The 21,078-nt window shown below is 40.9% G+C and overlaps 1 protein-coding gene across 1 annotated transcript; it reads left to right on the forward strand.

The window, feature by feature from the left end:
• The first annotated feature begins 1,541 nt into the window (after nucleotides 1-1,541).
• Nucleotides 1,542-7,715, forward strand: LOC514828 (olfactory receptor 4D1). Its single transcript, XM_059878385.1, is given in 3 exon segments — nucleotides 1,542-6,203; nucleotides 6,206-6,347; nucleotides 6,665-7,715. Coding segments are annotated over 3 exon segments (939 nt in total). The 5' UTR covers nucleotides 1,542-6,148; the 3' UTR covers nucleotides 7,407-7,715.
• The last annotated feature ends 13,363 nt before the right edge of the window (nucleotides 7,716-21,078 follow it).

Raw genomic sequence — 21,078 nt, forward strand, 5'->3', positions numbered from 1 at the left:
TATTGTGATGGTTTTTGCCATACATCAACACGAATTTACCACAGGTATACATGTGTTCCCTGCATCCTGAATCTCCCCTGACCTCCCTCCCTGCCCCGTCCTTCTGGGTTGTCCCAGAGCACCAGCTTTGGGTGCCCTACTTCATACATTGAATTTGCACTGGTCATCTGTTTTACATATGGTAATGTTTATGTTCCTGAAACATTTTTATATAAATATTTGAGGATAAAAGTAGGTTTGAGATGAGATAAACATGGAAATATCTTGAATACTATTATCAGATCAGATCAGTCACTCAGTCGTGTATGACTCTTTGCGACCCCATGAATCTCAGCACGCCAGGCCTCCCTGTCCATCACCAACTCCCGGAGTTCACTGAGACTCACGTCCATCGAGTCAGTGATGCCATCCAGCCATCTCATCCTCTGTCGTCCCCTTCTCCTCCTGCCCCCAATCCCTCCCAGCATCAGAGTCTTTTCCAATGAGTCAACTCTTCGCATGAGGTGGCCAAAGTACTGGAGTTTCAGCTTTAGCATCATTCCTTCCAAAGAAATCCCAGGGCTGATCTCCTTCAGAATGGACTGGTTGGATCTCCTTGCAGTCCAAGGGACCCCCAAGAGTCTTCTCCAACACCACACTTCAAAAGCATCAATTCTTCGGCGCTCAGCCTTCTTCACAGTCCAACTCTCACATCCATACATGACCACAGGAAAAACCATAGCCTTGACTAGACGGACCTTTGTTGGCAAAGTAATGTCTCTGCTTTTGAATATGCTATCTAGGTTGGTCATAACTTTCCTTCCAAGGAGTAAGCGTCTTTTAATTTCTTGGCTGCAGTCACCATCTGCAGTGATTTTGGAGCCCAGAAAAATAAAGTCTGACACTGTTTCCACTGTTTCCCCATCTATTTCCCATGAAGTGATGGGACCAGATGCCATGATCTTCATTTTCTGAATGTTGAGCTTTAAGCCAACTCTTTCACTCTCCACTTTCACTTTCATCAAGAGGCTTTTGAGTTCCTCTTCACTTTCTGCCATAAGGGTGGTGTCATCTGCATATCTGAGGTGATTGATATTTTCCCTGGCAGTCTTGATTCCAGCTTGTGTTTCTTCCAGTCCAGCGTTTCTCATGATGTACTCTGCATAGAAGTTAAATAAACAGGGTGACAATATACAGCCTTGACGTACTCCTTTTCCTATTTGGAACCAGTCTGTTGTTCCATGTCCAGTTCTAACTGTTGCTTCCTGACCTGCATACAAATTTCTCAAGAGGCAGGTCAGGTGGTCTGGTATTCCCATCTCTTTCAGAATTTTCCACAGTTTATTGTGATCCACACAGTCAAAGGCTTTGGCATAGTCAATAAAGCAGAAATAGATATTTTTCTGGAACTCTCTTGCTTTTTCAATGATCTAGCAGATGTTGGCAATTTGATCTCTGGTTCCTCTGCCTTTTCTAAAACCAGCTTGAACATCAGGAAGTTCACGGTTCACATATTGCTGAAGCCTGGCTTGGAGAATTTTGAGCATTACTTTACTAGCGTGTGAGATGAGTGCAATTGTGCAGTAGTTTGAGCATTCTTTGGCATTGCCTTTCTTTAGGATTGGAATGAAAACTGACCTTTTCCAGTCCTGTGGCCACTGCTGAGTTTTCCAAATTTGCTGGCATTTGAGTGTGGCACTTTCACAGCATCATCTTTCAGGATTTGAAATAGCTCAACTGGAATTCCATCACCTTCACTAGCTTTGTTTGTAGTGATGCTTTCTAAGGCCCACTTGACTTCACATTCCAGGATGTCTGGCTCTAGGTGAGTGATCATACCATTGTGATTATCTGGGTCGTGAAGATCTTTTTTGTACAGTTCTTCTGTGTATTCTTGCCATCTCTTCTTAATATCTTCTGCTTCTGTTAGGTCCATACTATTTCTGTCCTTTATCGAGCGCATCTTTGCATGAAATCTTCCCTTGGTATCTCTGATTTTCTTGAAGAGATCCCTAGTCTTTCCCATTCTGTTGTTTTCCTCTATTTCTTTGCATTGATCACTGAAGAAGGCTTTCTTATCTCTTCTTGCTATTCTTTGGAACTCTGCATTCAGATGTTTATATCTTTCCTTTTCTCCTTTGCTTTTCGCTTTTCTTCCTTTCACAGCTATTTGTAAGGCCTCCCCAGACAGCCATTTTGCTTTTTTGCATTTCTTTTCTATGGGAATGGTCTTGATCCCTGTCTCCTGTACAATGTCACGAACCTCATTCCATAGTTTATCAGGCACTCTATCTATCAGATCTAGGCCCTTAAATCTATTTCTCACTTCCACTGTATAATCATAAGGGATTTGATTTAGGTTATACCTGAATGGTCTAGTGGTTTTCCCTACTTTCTTCAATTTAAGTCTGAATTTGGCAATAAGGAGTTCATGGTCTGAGCCACAGTCAGCTCTTGGTCTTGTTTTTGCTGACTGTATAGAGCTTCTCCATCTTTGGCTGCAAACAATATAATTAGTCTGATTTCGGTGTTGACCATCTGGTGATGTCCATGTATAGAGCCTTCTCTTGTGTTGTTGGAAGAGGGTGTTTGTTATGACCAGTGCATTTTCTTGGCAAAACTCTATTAGTCTTTGCCCTGCTTCATGCCATATTCCAAGGCCAAATTTGCCTGTTACTCCAGGTATTTCTTGGCTTCCTACTTTTGCATTCCAGTCCCCTATAATTAAAAGGGCATCTTTTCTGGGTGTTAGTTCTAAAAGGTCTTGTAGGTCTTCATAGATTATTAACCTCACAGATAATTTTAGAGTGAAGTCTGTTTTATATTTGTCTACAGGTCGATAGAAATATTTTTACATATATTCATTAAATTCCCTTGTAAAATGAACATCAGTGCTTTTGCTGCTGCTCTTCCCATATTTCAGGAAGGGATCAGGGAGGAGAGATCTTTCTATGTTCTATTTTCTTCACAGGGTGGAGCCTCGGGGCAAAATTTCCTGAATGATTAGAGAAAAAAATTCTGGAAAAGTGTAATCCAAGGAAATGAATTTATTTATTTATTTGGCTGCATTGGGTCTTAGTTGTGGCACAAGAACATTCTAGTTGTGGTGCAAGGATTCTCTAGTTGAGTGCCTGGGCTTAGTTGCTCTGCAGCATGTGAGATCTTAGTTCCCCAGCCAGGAATCGAACCTACATTCCCGGCATTGCAAGGCAGATTCTTAACCACCGGGCCACCAAGGAAGTCCCCAAGGGGAATAGATTTAATACCAAAAAACTCAGTTTATTTTTCAAATAGATGTCTCCTAGAACTTTTACTTACTGAACTAAAGGAATGTTTATTCCCCATTCTATATTTTCTTTCTTTCTTTTTATAGGTATCAATAACCAAACTTCATGGGAAATAGATGGGAAAACAGTGGAAACAGTGTCAGACTTTATTTTGGGGGGCTCCAAAATCACTGCAGATGGTGATTGCAGCCATGAAATTAAAAGACGCTTACTCCTTGGAAGGAAAGTTATGACCAACCTAGATAGCATATTCAAAAGCAGAGACATTACTTTGCCAACAAAGGTCCGTCTAGTCAAGGCTATGGTTTTTCCTGTGGTCATGTATGGATGTGAGAGTTGGACTGTGAAGAAAGCTGAGCGCCAAAGAATTGATGCCTTTGAACTGTGGTGTTGGAGAAGACTCTTGAGAGTCCCATGGACTGCAAGGAGATCCAACCAGTTCATTCTAAAGGAGATCAGCCCTGGGTGTTCTTTGGAAGGAATGATGCTAAAGCTGAAACTCCAGTACTTTGGCCACCTCATGCGAAGAGTTAACTCATTGGAAAAGACTGTGATGCTGGGAGGGATTGGGGGCAGGAGGAAAAGGGGATGACAGAGGATGAGATGGCTGGATGGCATCACTGACTTGATGGACGTGGGTTTGGGTTAACCCCGGGAGTTGGTGATGGACAGGGAGGCCTGGCGTGCTGCAGTTCATGGGGTTGCAAAGAGTCGGACACGACTGAATAACTGAACTGAACTGAACTGAACCAAACTTTAATGAGATAACATTTGTATTTGACCAACATTTTTTTCTAGGTCAATTTAGTGATGGTTCAACAAATAAACAGCTCATTTAAAATGGATGCACAGTATTACTACAGAGTAAAGAAATATTGACATAATATTGAAGAACATTCACTTTTCAATCACATGAATACAAACCTTACCAGGTATGAGTTTGGTAATGTCCATTATGATCCTGACCTCTCTGATAGCACTCTCTTGAGTACAAAATGTGAAGAGTCCTACTTCTCTGTCTCGTTATAAAGACAAAATAATATCACATCTACAAAGCCCTTGACAAAAGTGGGCATGTTAAGAAAACTCAGTAAACAGAAACAATTAGGGCTTCCCTGATAGCTCAGCTGGTAAATAATCCACCTGCAGTGTAGGAGACCCTGGTTTGATTCCTGGGTTGGGAAGATCCCCTGGAGAAGGGATAAGCTACCCGCTCTAGTATTCTTGGGCTTCCCTGGTGGCTCAGCTGGTAAAGAATCTGACTGCAATGTGGGAGACCTGGGCTGGGAAGATCCTCTGGTGAAGGGAATAGCTCCCCACTCCAGTATTCTGGCCTGGAGAATTCCATGGACTGTATAGTCCATGGGGGTTGCAAAGAATCAGACGCTACTGAGCATCTTTCACTGGGGGATTAATTATTGTAGATTCTTCTGTTTTTTCTGTAGTTAGGTTTTAGATTATTTCCTGTTTTTCTTCTGGAAATAACAGTGAACTGTACATCTATTTCCATAAGTGTTTGTTTACATTTTTGGTATTTTTACAGGCTCAAGTTCCTGAAGTCGCAATAGATTTAGTATATATTAAAAATCCAGAAGTAGATTGACAAATTGCATTCTAGATAAGTGATATTAATTTATACTTTTACCACTAGGGTGTGAGAAAACCTATCTCAATATGCCTTCATAAGTGGATTTTTTAAAATGTTGACTTGAATTTAGATTTCTTTGATTGCTAGATAATCTGCATTATTTCTTTTTAATATATTGGCCAGTGACATTTCACTCTTTTTTTCCCTTTGTCCTTTTTCTAGTAGAGTATTATTTATAAATAAATATATTTTAAATGTTCTTGATCATTGTGATTTCCTGTTTGTATTTATTAATCAAATATCATTTACCAGTTTTCTTGTCTTTGTGGATACCTGAGGTCTTCTGTTGGCATTCAGTAGCTGTTCTGCATGAATCATTCCACTTGTAGATACATTTTCAACATTTTTGTGGGAGAAGATGAACTCCATATCCTACTCCTCCACCATCTCGATCCCCCTCCCTTCCCTATCCAATTTTTCTATATTTTGGTCTTACAAAGATTTACAAGCCACAAAATTTGACTTCCAAAGATTATCTAGAGATATGTGTTTAATAGAAAATTCACATAAGTTTTAAAATATAACACAGGAGGATTTAAAGAGATTCTACACTTGTCCTGGGCTGCTTTGAGTTATCCCACAGATGGCCCCTGACAACAAACACCACTTGAGAACTATTTACGTGGGAGGATTTGAGAAACTCTAAGCATCCCAGCTTCATTATGGCCAAAATCTACTGCTTATTTTTCTTTACATTTTCCTCTGAATTTGTACACATCAATTTCTTCTAGTACACATTTCTCTTTCTTTAGCAAATTAACCATGGGAAGCCCATCAAATGTTCACCATGAAGAACATCTGTTTATCTAACTTCGTTAATCATTAATCTCAATATCTTCTCAGGATTTATGCACCTAGGTTGATAATGTTTGTGGTCATAGGTACTTGGTGACATGTGTATCAATCCATTCATTGGTTCAACTATATTTGTGAAGCCTGTGGTTCACAGACACAGCAAGTGTGAATCAGACATGACCCATGGACAAGGACAGCATTGTACAACTAATGTAATGTATTAATGCTTATAATACAATGTAGGGTGTGGTTAGGGAGATGACTGTGAAAGCCTTGAAATATATATTTATCTCCTTGGAAGGCTCTTCTAAGTTCCACTTGGGAGTGGTACTCAACAGTGACTTTGATCAATTCAATCCTGACTCTCCAAAGGAGAATGATTGAATTATTGTGGTTTTCATTTTGCATGGTTTCTCTCTAGGCATGTGGGGAAGGTCCCATGGAAACACAGAACATCATACAGGTGTCAGAGTTTGTCCTCTTGGGGTTCTCACAGAGGAGGAGTTCCAGAAATTCCTGTTTGTGGTGTTCCCATTTGTCTATGTCATCACCATTGTGGGAACCCTCCTCATCATGGTCACAGTGACTATTGACTCTCAGCTCCACATAATCATGTATTTCTTCTCTGAAATCAGTCTGTCATCAGATCAGATCAGATCAGGTCAGATCAGTCGCTCAGTCGTGTCCGACTCTTTGTGACTCCGTGAATCGCAGCACGCCAGGCCTCCCTGTCCATCACCAACTCCCGGAGTTCACTGAGACTCATGTCCATCGAGTCAGTGATGCCATCCAGCCATCTCATCCTCTGTCGTCCCCTTCTCCTCCTGCCCCCAATCCCTCCCAGCATCAGAGTCTTTTCCAATGAGTCAACTCTCCACATGAGGTGGCCAAAGTACTGGCGTTTCAGCTTTAGCATCATTCCTTCCAAAGAAATCCCAGGGCTGATCTCCTTCAGAATGTCTGTGATAGACATCTGCTATTCTACAGTCACTTTCCTAAAGATGCTGGTGGACTTCTTGCATGACACCAAGACCATCTCCTACCAGGGCTGCATGACCCAGATCTTCTTCTTCCCCTTTCTGGGAGGTGGGACTGTCTTCTTCCTCCCAGTGTTAGCCTGTGACCACTACATAGCCATCTCCCAGCCCCTCCATTATGTCACCATCATGAACACTCGAGTGTGTGTGGGGCTGGTGGTGGCTGCCTGGATAGGGGGCTTTGTCCACTCCATTGTCCAGCTGGTTCTGATGCTCCCACTGCCTTTTTGTGGCCCCAACATCCTAGATAACTTCTACTGTGACATTCCACAAATGCTGAGGCTTGCCTGCATGGACACCTCCCTCCTGGAGTTCCTTATGATCTCCAACAGTGGGATGCTGCTCCTCATCTGGTTCCTGTTCCTTCTGATCTCTTATACTGTCATCCTGGTGATGCTGAGGTCCCACTCATGGCAGGCGAGGAGGAAGGCAGCTTCCACCTGCACCACCCACATCATCGTTGTGTCTATGATCTTCATTCCCTGTATCTGTATCTACGCCCGGCCCTTCACTCCCTTCTCCATGGACAAGGCTGCATCCATCAGCTACAGGGTCTTGACTCCTGTGCTCAACCTCATCATCTACACCCTGAGGAACCAGGAGATGAAGGCAGCCATAAAGAGATATGGCAAGTGCCTAGTGATTTCCAGCAAGGAGTGAACTTAAAATAGGTAATTTAAATGACAAATCTCTCTGAACCTTTGTTTTCCCATGTAAGAAGTGGAGGAAAGTCTTTGTGGAATGCAGCAGTTGAGATTAAACTAATATTTCTATGTACCTACTCCTGTGTCAGATGTCAGGCACTTCTGTACTTTTGTCTCATTCTCACAAAACTGACAGTGAATATGTTATTATCATATTAAACAGTTTAACAAGCCAGAAAACTAGGAGAGAAGTGACTTGCTCAACAATGAAGAGCAAGTGAGGGGCAGAGCTTGGCCAGGAGATGTTTCCTCTGACTCCATTTCGAGGCAGGAGGTATGGATGGAATTTGAAACTCAGAGTCTCAAATAATCACAAGGGAGAACTTAGAGAGTTCCTCATCTATGGATGAATATCTGTGATGAATACTCAACACTTTCTTTCTTTTTTTTTTTTTTTTGAGCCTCCATTAGGACTTTAGTCATATTGGGCTGGCCAAAACATTAGTTGGATTTTTATATCCCGTCCCTCTTGAACCTCCCTCCCACCCACTCCCATCCCACCCATCTAGGTCACAGAGCACTGAGCTGAGCTCCCTGTGCTACACAACAGCTTCACACTAGCTATCTGTTCTACACACAATAGTGTATTCATGTCAGCTCTGCTCTCCCAGCTCTTCTGCCCTCTCTGCCACTGTGTCTACATGTCTGTGTCTCTATATCTGCCCTGTAAATAGGCTCATCTGTCCTGTCTTTCTAGAGTCCACACATATGCATTAATGTGTGACATCTGTTTTTCTCTTTCTGACTTAGTTTACTCTGTATGATAGACTTTATGTTCACCCATTCACATCACTACAAATGACCCAATTTCATTCCTTTTTATGGCTCAGTAGTATTCCATTGTATATATACACTATGGTACCATTTTTATAAGGCTCAAAAACAAACCAAGTACTGCTTAAAGATATACAGGTAAACATATACATTTTTAAATGGTGCAGTGATGAACACAAGTTTTAGAATTTTCCTTATCACAGGTCAACCAATCAGGAGGAAACATCTAGGTCATTTCAAAGGTATTGGTCTGGTTTTTAAGAGATGGTTTTCAGATGTGTCTTTTGTAATTATGTTTGATAACCAACATAGACACTGGCTATATTTTTTTCCATTATATAGAAAGTATTTTGTTAAAAATTTTTGACACAAACCAAGAAAAGGTTAGTTTCAAATGAGCTTTTTGGCCAACCCAATAGATTTTGGTTTTACAATACTAGGCAAAGGAAGTGTTCCCCAAGCTAAACACAATATCCATTTCCCTAAAATATTCAGGTAAAGGAGGCACAACTTCTTTATATAAAACCCGTTTAAACTTTCCAACTTTAATAATCTTATCAATCCTTACCTTTTAATGTTCTCTCAATCTAATTATAGCCTGCACTTTCATCTCAACTCTGGAACAATCATTTCTTTCTGCTCCCTGCTCTCTGCCTCCTTCCTCGCTGTGGTATTTTGGAAGTGGTCTCACTTTTCACATTTTCTATCTATTTCCCATAAGAGTATTTCCTTTTGGATTTTTTTCCTTTTCTACAAAAACTCCTTGGATAATCTGAAAGCTATTCTAGTTTCCCAACCTAATCTTCACATCACTTGCATAATATGGCTGAGAGGAGGGTCCTGTAGTATGGTTGAGGATCCAAGGCCAGAGAGGGCAAAGCCATGTCTATTAGTGGTCCAGATTTGAGATATGGGTTCAATCCAAGGCTGCCACCTCATGGGTTTTTGCCTTTCTCTTTGACTTCCTGCCTCGGAATGAGGGCTCCTTGAGGGTGGGGCCATGCTTTATTCACTTTTAAATTTGCTCAACACATTGAACAGTATCTTATCCAGAGAGGCATTTCTACTTTTTCTTGCACCCTGTTCTTTCCCTATCAAGTTCAAATCCACTTTTCATTTATCTTTCTAAAGCTTATATATGTTTACTCTATCTCCTTTGAGGTATGCTTCTTTTGTGAGAGTCTTGGGCAATGTATAATATTGATCTGAAATTAAGAAGATAATGCAGAGCTTTTTTGTTTCTGCTTCCCTCCCAGCAACTATCCCATCCAGGAAATAAAAGTTACAGGCTCTTCAAGCCATCATGGCAGCTCTGAGTTTATTCTTTCTCCACGTCTACCTCCCTGCCCCATTTCACACATTTTCCCCATTCATGCTGGGTGTTTGGAGATGAGGGGACAGAAAATGGACTCTGTCATGTTTAATCTGAATGTCCCTCAGAACAGCATTTTCCGTTCTACACTAAAGTCCTTTAACTATCTGACGATACTTTTCTCATCCTCTAATTTTTCTCTTCTCCAGATGCAGCATCTACATTCCTTTAATTGTTCCTATTGTGACAAATTTCCTGATTCCATTGTCCTGGCCATCTCCTCTGTTGTTGTTCAGTTGCTCAGTCCTGTCCAACTCCTTGTGACCCTATGGACTGCAGCACACCAGGCTTCCCTGTCCTTCACTATCTCCCAGAGTTGCTCACCCTCATGTCCACTGAGTCGATGATGCTATCCAACCACCTCTTCCTCTGCCACCCCTTCTCCTTTTGCCTTTGATCTTTCCCAGCATCAGAGTCTTTTCCCATGAGTCAGCTCTTCACATCAGTGGCCAAAGTATTGGAGCTTCAGCTTTAGCACAGTCTTTCCAATGAATATTTAGGGTTGATTTCCTTTAGGATTGACTGGTTTGATCTCCTTGCAGTCCAAGGGACTCTCAAGAGTCTTCTTCAGCACCACAGTTCAGACGCATCAATTCTTTGGCACTCAGCCTTCTTTATGGTCCAGCTTGCACATCTATACATGATTACTGGGAAAGCCATAGCTTTGACTAGACAGACCTTTGTTAGCAAAATGATGTCTCTGCTTTGTGATATGCTGTCTAGGTTTGTCATAGTTTTCCTTCCAAGGACCAAGCATTTTTTAATTTCATGGCTGCAGTCACCATCTGCAGTGATTTTGGAGCCTAAGAAAATAAAATCTGTCTTGAAGAGTACAGTGGGACAATTACAGTCTGTGAGGCTATGGGACTCAGATCCCCCCAGGTCTTCCTCCTCTTGTGGTGGTTTAGTCACTAAGTTGTGTCAGACTCTTGTGACCCCATGGGCTGTAGCCTGCCAGGTTCCTCTGTCCATGGGATTTCCCAGTCAAGAATACTGGAGTGGATTGCCATTTCCTTTTCCAGGGGATCTTCCCAACACAGGGTTTGAATCCATTGCAGGTGGATTCCTTACTGACTGAGCCACCAAGAGAGCCCCTTGGAGATCATTCAACCTCAAGATTTTTAGCTGCAAAAATTACATAATATTCACCTCACAGCGTGGTGTGTACCAATGAGGTAAATGTAGAACACCCAGCACAGCACTTAACACATATTAATAGTAAGTGTTCAATTAATATTAGTTTTTCACACATTCCCATTCATCATTTAAAAAAACTCCCATCAATATTTTACTATTAAGCCAAGATAGTTAGGCATCAGGTTACTCAGGATCTGAACAATCAAGTCAAGAAATTCCTTTCAGTTATTTTGTTTACATGATTAGTGAAAGCAGCTCTCTTAAAAGTTGTTGAGAGAAAGCTATATATGATTCTACTGGAATAATTATGGTCCAGAGAATAATTTACTTGTTCTCACCTCATTGGGTTTCTGTGGTGGCTCAGTGGTATAGAATCCACCTGCCAGTGGAGGAGACACAGGAGACTTGGGTCCAATCCCTGGGTCAGGAATTTCCCTGGAGAAAGAAATGGCAACCCACTCCAGTATTCTTGCCTGGGAAATCCCATGGACAGAGGAGCCTGGAGGGCTACAGCCCGTGAGATCGCAAAAGGGTCAAACACAACTCAGGAACTTAACAACAACAGCCTCATTAATCCCTTGATCTTGCCATTCCACTTGTACTTATAATCAAGCTTATGGGTAATTTAAATGTAAGGAGAGAAATAACCTCAGTAACTTTACCTATGAAGTTTACTTCACATACAATCCATTAAAAGTGTTGTATCAGTCAGAATTCCACCAGAGAAACAGGACTAGTATGATATGGAAATCATACTATTTGGGGAAGGAGAAATTTTACTTTATTAAGTTATTCTCGCTGGTCTAAGAATGAAAATGACATGAGACAGACTGATAGAAGAAAATAAAAGTTTGAGAACATGTATACATGGGAGAGATCCAGGCAAACTGAGTAACTCAACAAAATGGCTGGAACCTTCACTTAAATACTGTCTTCAGCTAAAGACAAAAGAAGGTGTTGGAGGAAGGGGTATGGGGCTCTGAAAGGGAGAAAGACAGTTTGCACAGAGATGGAAAAGAAAGTGTTTGGTAAATAAATGCTTGCTGGGCCATGTGGAGACAACGGAACACAGAGTGGACACTATCTAGGCCTGCCGAACCGCCTCCCCACCCCCACCCCCCCTCCCCCGCTCCGACCACCACCAATAGTTAGCCCACATTATTTGCAGGTGTTTCTGGTGATATCTCCATTCAGGGAACAGGTCCTCCATCTAAATTTGTTTTGAAATTGAAGAGGAAGGTCAAACTTTCTTCCTGAGTCTTTTGGGTTTATTGTTTTCACCTCAAAATAATCCACATGCTGAGGAGACAGAGAGAGAGAGAGAGATAGGGGACAGAGAGAGAGAGAGAGAGAGAGAGAGAGAGAGAGAGAGATTCATTGCAAGGAATTCCTTCCTGATTGTGAGACTGGCGAGGTAAGCATGAAATCTGTAGAGCAGGCCAACAGGAAGAGCAGGCTGAAATTCTTAGCTATGAAGCTGCAGTCCAGGATTTTGTCTTTCTCAAAGAAAGCTTAGTCCTGCTCTTAAGGTCTTTTAACTTATAGAATCAGGTACATGCAGATTAGCTAGGATGATTTTCTTTACTTAAAATTACCTGCTTATAAAAAAAGTAAAAATAGAGAATAAGATGGCGGAGGAATAGGTGGACGTGGAGTACTTCTCTTTCCATGGATACATCAGGAATACACCTTCAGACACAGAAGTGCATGCAGAACACCAACTGAGAGCGGACAGGAGTACCTGACCAGCAGAAAAGAATATATAGAACCATGCAAAACTAGGTAGGATGAAGGAACCAGGGGGAAAAACAGGAGTGTTAGTAGGACTGGACCTGCCCTTGGCAGGTGGGAGAACTCTGATCCCCACATCGGGGCAATTGTCTGAGTCAGAGGAGAAATGTTTAAGGCTGAGAGTGAAATAGCTAATCTGCAGCAAACTAAAGGCAATGAGAATCAGAGAGTCCTTGCTGCAGCCATACATACCCTGGACAGGGACACAGAGTTGTCCTGGAAGATGCAGTGGCTGGGAGCTGGAGTTGAGGGATTGTGGAGCAATCCCAGGGCAAGGGCTGCTGTTGACTGCAGACATTGAAGGGATGTGAGGGAGGAGACTGGTGGGAAATGCCTGTGGAGGAAAGTCAGGCAGCCACTGAAGCAAGGAGATACTGCTGAGTCACACGTAGTGGGTGGAGCCATTACCATAGCCTCTCTCTCCCTACATGTCAGCTATGGCAGCTGAACAACAGAGAGGCTGGCCAATCAAACACCTGACACAGGGAACTACAGAGAAGGACCCCACCCAGGGTGCCCCTTTAAGTGCCTGGTGCACTGATCTACAGAGAAGGACCCCAGGCAAGGGAGCCTTTTAAGTGCCTGAATAGGCATAGTTACAGAGAAAGACTGGCCAAAGAGACCTTCTGAGCCCCAGCTACAAGAGGCTCGAAAAAAAGACTCTGAGAGGGCCACAAGTCCTTCAGTGGGGGCAGTCCGTGTCCCTGCATGCTTGGTGCTGCCAGGGTCCCCAAAACCCAAGTAGCTTTGCCACCTTCACGCTCAACTCTCACTGGAGCACAGCTGCCAAAGGCAAAAAAGTCTTCCATCTCTATGGGCAGGATCGCTTCGGCAGTGTCTGACTCTTTGCGACCGTGTAGACTGTGGCCATCTAGGCTTCTCAGTCAGGGAAGGGGGTGTTCTCCAGGCAAGAATACTGGAGCATATTGGCCAATACTGGTTGCCATACCCTTCTAGAGCACTAAATTCCCTTCTTCCCTAGCCACCAACTCCCCCGAGTACCTGGTGCTGCCAGACCCCTGCGACCCAAGTAGCTGCACCACCTCCACACCTAGCCCTCACAGGGGCAAACCCAAGTCCTCCAGGGCAGCCTCAGGAGCTAAACCCCAGTGGACGACCCACATGCAGAGGCAGAAATAAAACCACAGTTGAAACCCAGGGGCACTGTGTCTAAGGAAGAAGACCCAAAATCTTCCCATCAGCTGTACAAGCTGCAGATTAAATCCACGTGATCAACTAGGCAGACTATGTCTATGGAATATATAAAAGGACATTGAGAGCTGCCACAAAAGAAAGCACACTAGTTAACTGTGGACATCGAAGGCAAGAACACACAGGAGTAGGACCAGATTAGAATCTGAGCTGCCCCCACAGCAGGTTCAGAGATCAGCACAGTGTTGGAGGGCATCCCAGGGAGGTAAGGTGGACTGTGACACCCCGCGAGGGAAAGGTCTCTGACAGCAGTGACTCAAGAAAAACACTTATTATTCTTATGTTTTGACTTGTTCTGTAGATTCTTTGGACTTTTTTCTTTTCTTTTTTCCCTCTGCTGTAGTTGTCGATTTTATTGACACTATGAATCTAATTAAGCTTTTGAGCTTTTTTTTTCTTTTTTCTCAGTCACATTTTTTATTGTTGGCATGAACCTCTGCCTCTACATTGGGCTTTTGCAATTCTGTGGAGTTTCCTAATTTCTTTTCTCTCTCTCTTTTCTCCTTTTTTTAATTTTAATTTTTTAAACTATTATATTTTTTCTCCATTTATTCCTTGGTTTACCTTTCATACTGTTCTTTTCCCCTGGCAGTTAATCTTTAATGTATATAAATCTTCCTTTTTTTCTTTAATTAATTAATTAATTGATTTTAACTGGAGGCTAATTACTTTACAATATTGTAGTGGCTTCAGCAATATGTGAACCTTGAACTTCCAGATGTTCAAGCTGGTGTTAGAAAAGGCAGAGGAACCAGAGATCAAATTGCCAACATCTGCTGGATCATCAAAAAAGCAAGAGTTCCAGAAAAACATCTATTTTTGCTTTATTGACTATGCCAAAGCCTTTGACTGTGTGGATCACAATAAACTGTGGAAAATTCAGAAAGAGATGGGAATCCCAGACCACCTGACCTGCCTCTTGAGAAACCTATATTTAGGTCAGGAAGCAACAGTTAGAACTGGACATGGAACAACAGACTGGTTCCAAATAGGAAAAGGAGTACATCAAGGCTATATATTGTCACCCTGCTTATTTAACTTCTATGCAGAGTACATCATGAGAAACGCTGGGCTGGAGGAAGCACAAGCTGGAATCAAGATTGCTGGGAGAAATAATCACCTCAGATATGCAGATGACACCACCCTTATGGCAGAAAGTGAAGAGGAACTCAAAAGCCTCTTGATGAAAGTGAAAGTGGAGAGTGAAAAAGTTGGCTTAAAGCTCAACATTCAGAAAACGAAGATCATGGCATCTGGTCCCATCACTTCATGGGAAATAATTGGGAAACAGTAGAAACAGTGTCAGACTTTATTTTTCTGGGCTCCAAAATCACTGCAGATGGTGACTGCAGCCATGAAATTAAAAGATGCTTACTCCTTGGAAGGAAAGTTATGACCAACCTAGATAGCATATTAAAAAGGCAAGTCATTACTTTGTCAACAAAGGTCTGTCTAGTCAAGGATATAGTTTTTCCAGTAATCATGTATGGATGTCAGAGTTGGACTGTGAAGAAAGCTGAGCACTGAAGAATTGATGCTTTTGAAGTGTGGTGTTGGAGAAGACTCTTGAGAGTCCCTTGGGCTGCAAGGAGATCCAACCAGTCCATTTTAAAGGAGATCAGTCCTGGGTGTTCATTGGAAGGATTGATGCTGAAGCTGAAACTCCAGTACTTTGGCCACCTCATGCGAAGAGTTGACTTACTGGAAAAGACTCTGATGCTGGGAGGGATTGGGGGCAGGAGGAGAAGGGGATGACAGAGGATGAGATACCTGGATGACATCACGGACTCTATGGACATGAGTTTGGGTAAACTGTGGGAGTTGGTGATGGACAGGGAGGCCTGGCGTTCTGCGACTCATGGGGTCGCAAAGAGTCAGACACGACTGAGTGACTGAACTGAACTGAACTGAACTGACATGGATCAGCCATGCGTGTACATGTGTTCCCCATCCTGAACCCCCCTCCCATCTCCCTCCCCATCCCATCCCTTAGGGTCATCTCAGTGCACCAGCCCTTAGCACCCTGTCTCATGCATTGAACCTGGGCTGGTGATCTATTTCACATATGGCAATATACGTGTTCCAATGCTATTCTCTCAAATCATCCCACCCTCGCCTTCTCCCACAGAGTCCAAAAGTCTGTTCTTTACATCTGTGTCTCTTTTGCTGTCTTGCATATAGGGTCATCATTACCATCTTTCTAAATTCCATATATATGCATTAATATACTGTATTGGTGTTTTTCTTTCTGACTTCACTCTGTATAATAGGCTCCAGTTTCATCCACCTCATTAGAACTTATTCAAATGCCTTCTTTTTAATGGCTGAGTAATATTCCATCGTGTATATGTACCACAGCTTTCTTATCCATTCATCTGCTGATGGACATCTAGGTTGCTTCCATGTCCTAGCTATTGTAAACAGTGCTGTGATGAACATTGGGGTACATGTGTCTCTTTCAATTCTGGTTGATGAAGAAGATTTATATACATTAAAGATTAACTGTAAGGGGAAAAGAACAGTAGGGAAGGCAAACAAAGGAATAAATGTAGAAAAACTATAGTAGGTTTTAAAAATTAAAAACTAAAATCATAAAAAAAGAGAAAAATAAAGAAAAAATGTAAGAAAAAAGAAAAGGAAAACTACACAGAACTGCAAAATCTGTAGATGCAGAGGTTTATAATAACAATAAAAAGTGTGACTGAATATACACATACACCTATAAGCAAAATCAAAACAGTCCAACAAAAATAAAGTGCAATACACTGACCTTGCAAACAAAGGAAACCAAAATTATATCTACCAGAACAAAACTAACTAAAGCACAAACTGGAAAACAAAACTAAAACAAGGTGCCAGTTCTGTGTAGTTTTCCTTTTTTCTTTCTCCTTCCATTTTTTTTTTACTTTTCTCTTTTTTATAATTTTAGTTTTTAATTTTTTAATCTATTATAGTTTTTCTACATTTATTCCTTTGTTTGCCTTCCCTACTGTTTTTTCCCCTTACAGTTAACCTTTAATATATATAAATCTTCTTTATCTACCTCTAATTAACTTTGAATATCTATTCTTTCTTTCTTTTCTTTCTTTCCTTTCCTTTCAGTATATTTGTTAGTTTGTGTTTTCATTGTTTTATTCCACACTTGGCACCCTGCTCTAGTTTTGTTTTCCAGTTTGTGCTTTAGTTAGTTTTGTTCTTAACTGGTAAATAAAATTTTGGATTTCCTTTGTTCACTGGGTCAATCTACTGTAGTTTATTTTTTGTTGGACTGTTTTGACTTTGCTCATGGGTGTGTATGTTCAGCTCAGTTCAGTCGCTCAGTCATGTCCAACTATTTGCGACCCCATGGACTGCATCATGGCCTCCCTGTCCATCACCAACTCCCAGGGTTTACTCAAACCCATGTCCATTGAGTCGGTGATGCCATCCAACCATCTCATCCTCTGCGTCCCCTTCTCCTCCCACCTTCAAACTTTCCCAGCATCAGGGTCTTTTCAAATGAGTCAATTCTTCCCATCAGGTGGCCAAAGTATGGAGTTTCAGCCTCAGCATCAGTCCTTCCAATGAATATTCAGGGCTGATTTCCTTTAGGATTGACATAGGATGTATATGTATATATTCCATTATTTTAATTAATATTTGCCTGATTTTGTAACTGTCATTTGTCTGGGGTTCATCCTTGGCTTCTCATTTTTGGATATTTGTCTTAATCTCACTTAATCCCATAACAAACCACTTATGGAATCTTCATTCCTGACCAGAGATCAAGCCCTGAGCCTTTGGAGTGGGAGCACTGACTCCTAGACCCTAGACTACCAGAGAACTAACCCTAGAGAGTATCAAGTAGTCAGAACTCACACAAAGGAAGCCACTTGAATACAAGACCCAGCATCACCCAACCACCAGTAGCACCCTGTGTAGGACGCCTCATCTAAACAACAAACAAAGTAAAAATACAAACCCAGTCATCAGCAGACAGGATTACCGCCTCACTCAACCTTGCCCATCAGAGGAAAAACAAACAAACAAAACTCAGCACAAATCTCATCCTATACGAAGCTTACACAAACCACTGGACCAACCTTAAGAGGGCAGAAACCAAAAGTAAGAAAGAATTCAGTCTTGAAGCCTGGGAAAAGGAGACCTCAAGCACAATAAATTAAAAATAATAATAATGAAAAGGCAGAGAAATACTACACAAATTAAGGAACAAACTAGAAACACAGATGTCCAAATAAATGAAGAGAAAATAGGCAAACTACCTGAGAAAGAATTCAGAAAAATGATAGTTAAGATGATCAAAAACCTTGAAAACCAAATGGAGAAAATGTAAGAATCAATTGACATAGACCTAGAAGAATTAAAGAATAAACATACAGAGAAAAACAACACAATTACTGAAATTAAAAATACTCTGAAAGTGAAAGTGAAGTCGCTCAGTCGTGTCCGATTCGTTGCTACCCCATGGACTGTAGCCTATCAGGCTCCTCCATCCATGGGATTTTCCAGGCAAGAGTGCTGGAGTGGATTGCCATTTCTTTCTCCAGGGGATCTTCCTGACCCAGGAATCAAACCCGGGTCTCCCGCATTGCAGGCAGACGCTTTACCATCTGAGCCAGGGAAGCCCAGGAATCAATAGCAGAATATCTGAAGCCCAGAAGAAACGAATCAGTGAACTGGAAGATAAAATGGTGGAAATAAATTCTGAAGAGCAGAATAAAGTAAAAATAATGAAAAGAACTGAGGATAGTCTCAGAGGCCTCTGGGACAATATCAAATGCACCAACATTTGATGTATAGGGGTCCCAGAAAAAGAAGAGAAAAAGAAAGGGTGTGAGAAAATTTTTGAACAGATTATAGTTGAAAAATTCCCCAACATGGAAAAGGAAATAGTCAATCAAGTCCAAGAGGCACAAAGAGTCCCACACAGGATAAACCCAAGGAGAAACATACCAAGATACATACTAATCAAACTAACAAAGACTAAACACAAAGAATATTAAAAGCAGCAAGGGAGAAGTAACAAGTAACGTACAAGGGAAACCCCATACGCTTAACAGTTGATCTTTCAGCAGAAACTATGCAGGCCAGAAGGGAATGGCAGGATATATTTAAAGTACTGAAAGGGGATAATCTACAACCAAGATTAATGTACCCAGCAAGGATCTCATTCAAAATTGATGGAGAAATCAAAACCTTTTCAGAAAAGCAAAAGTTGAGAGAATTCAGTATCACCAAATCAGCTTTACAACAAATGTTAAAGGGACTTGTATAGTTCAGAAATACAAAAGAAGAAAAAAGATCTTCAAAATCAACCCCAAACAATTAAGAAAATGGCAATAGGAACATGTATATCAATAATTACTTTAAATGTAAATGGATTAAATGCTCCAACCAAAAGACACAGACTGGCTGAATGGATACAAAAACAAGACCCATATATATGCTGTCTACAAGAAACCCACTTCAGACCTCATGACACTTATGGACTGAAAGTGAGAGAATGGAAAAATATCTTCCATGCAAATGGGAAGCAAAAGAAAGCTGGAGTAGCAATCCTCATATCAGACAAAGCAGACTTTAAAATAAAGAAGATTAAAAGTGATAAGGAAGGACACTACATAATGATCAAGGGATCAGTCCAAGAGGAAGACAACAATTGTAAATATCTATGCACCCAACATAGGAACACTTCAATACATAAGACAAACACTAACAGACATAAAAGGAGAAATTGACAGTAACACAATAATAGTAAGACACTTTAACACCCTACTCACACCAATGGACAGATCATCAAAACAAAATTAATAAGGAAACACAAGTCTTAAATGATACATTAGATGAGATGGATCTCACTGATATCTTCAGGACATTCCATCCAAATGCAGAAGAATACACCTTCTTCTCAAGTGCACATGGAACGTTCTCTAGGATAAACCACATCTTGGGTCACAAACCAAACCTCAGTAAATTTAAGAAAATTGAAGTCATATCAAGCATCTTCTCTGACCACAATGCTATGAAACTAGATATCAATTACAAGGAAAAAAACTGTAAGAAACACAAACACAGGGAGATTAAACAACACCTTTCTAAGTAGCCAACAGGTTACTGAAGAAATCAAAAGAGAAATCAAAAAATTTCTAGAAACAAATGACAATGAAAACATGACAACTCAAAACTTACGGGATACAGCAAAAGCAATTCTAAGAGGGAAGTTTATAGCAATACAATCCTACCTCAAGAAACAACAAACACATCAAATAGATGACCTAACTTTACACCTAAAACAACTGGAAAAGGCAGAACCAAAACCTCCCAAAATTAGTAGATGCAAAGAAATCATAAAGAAATAAATGAAAAAGAAATGAAAGAAACAGTAGTAAACATTAATAAAACTAAAAGCTATTCTTTGAGAAGATAAAAAAATCAATAAACCTTTAGTCAAACTCATCAAGAAAAAGAGAGAAGAATGAAATCAACAAAATTAGAAGTTAAAAAGGAGAGGTTGCAACAGACAATGCATAAATACAAAGGATTGTAAGAGACTATTATGAAAAACTATATGGCAATAAAATGGATAACCTGGAAGAAATGGACAGATACTTAGAAAAGTTCAATCCTCCAAGACTGAACGAGGAAGAAATAGAAATTATGAACAACCCAATTACAAGCAGTGAAATTGAAGCTGTGATCAAAAATCTCACACAAAAACAAAAGCCCAGGACCAGATGGCTTCACAGGAGAATTCTATCAAACATTTAGAGAAGACCTAATGCCTATCCTTCTAAAACTCTTTCAAAAAATTGCAAAGGAAGGAACACTTCCAAACTCATTCTGTGAGGCCTCTATCACCCTGATACCAAAACCTGACAAAGATAAAACAAAAAAAGAAAACTACAGGCCAATAACACTGATGAACATAGATGCAAAAATCCTCAACAAAATTTTAGCAAACAAAATTCAGCAACACATCAAAAAGCTCATACACCATGATCAAGTTCGGTTTATTCCAGGAATGCAAGGATTATTCAATATATGCAAATCAGTCAATGTGATACACCATAGTAACAAATTGAAAGATAAAAACCATATGATCATCTCAATAGATGCAGAAAAAGGCTTTGACAAAATTCTGCACCCATTTATGATTAAAACTCTTTTAAAAATGGGCATAGAAGGAACCTACCTCAACATAGTAAAGGCCATACATGATAAGCCTTCAGCAAACATTATTCTCAATGGTGACAAACTGAAAGGATTCCCCCTAAGATCAGGCAAAAGACAAGGGTGTCCACTTTCACCAGTATTATTCAACATAGTTTTGGAAGTCCTAGCT

The sequence above is a fragment of the Bos taurus genome, chromosome 19, assembly GCF_002263795.3.
Source record: "Bos taurus isolate L1 Dominette 01449 registration number 42190680 breed Hereford chromosome 19, ARS-UCD2.0, whole genome shotgun sequence".
Classification (NCBI taxonomy): Eukaryota; Metazoa; Chordata; class Mammalia; order Artiodactyla; family Bovidae; genus Bos; species Bos taurus.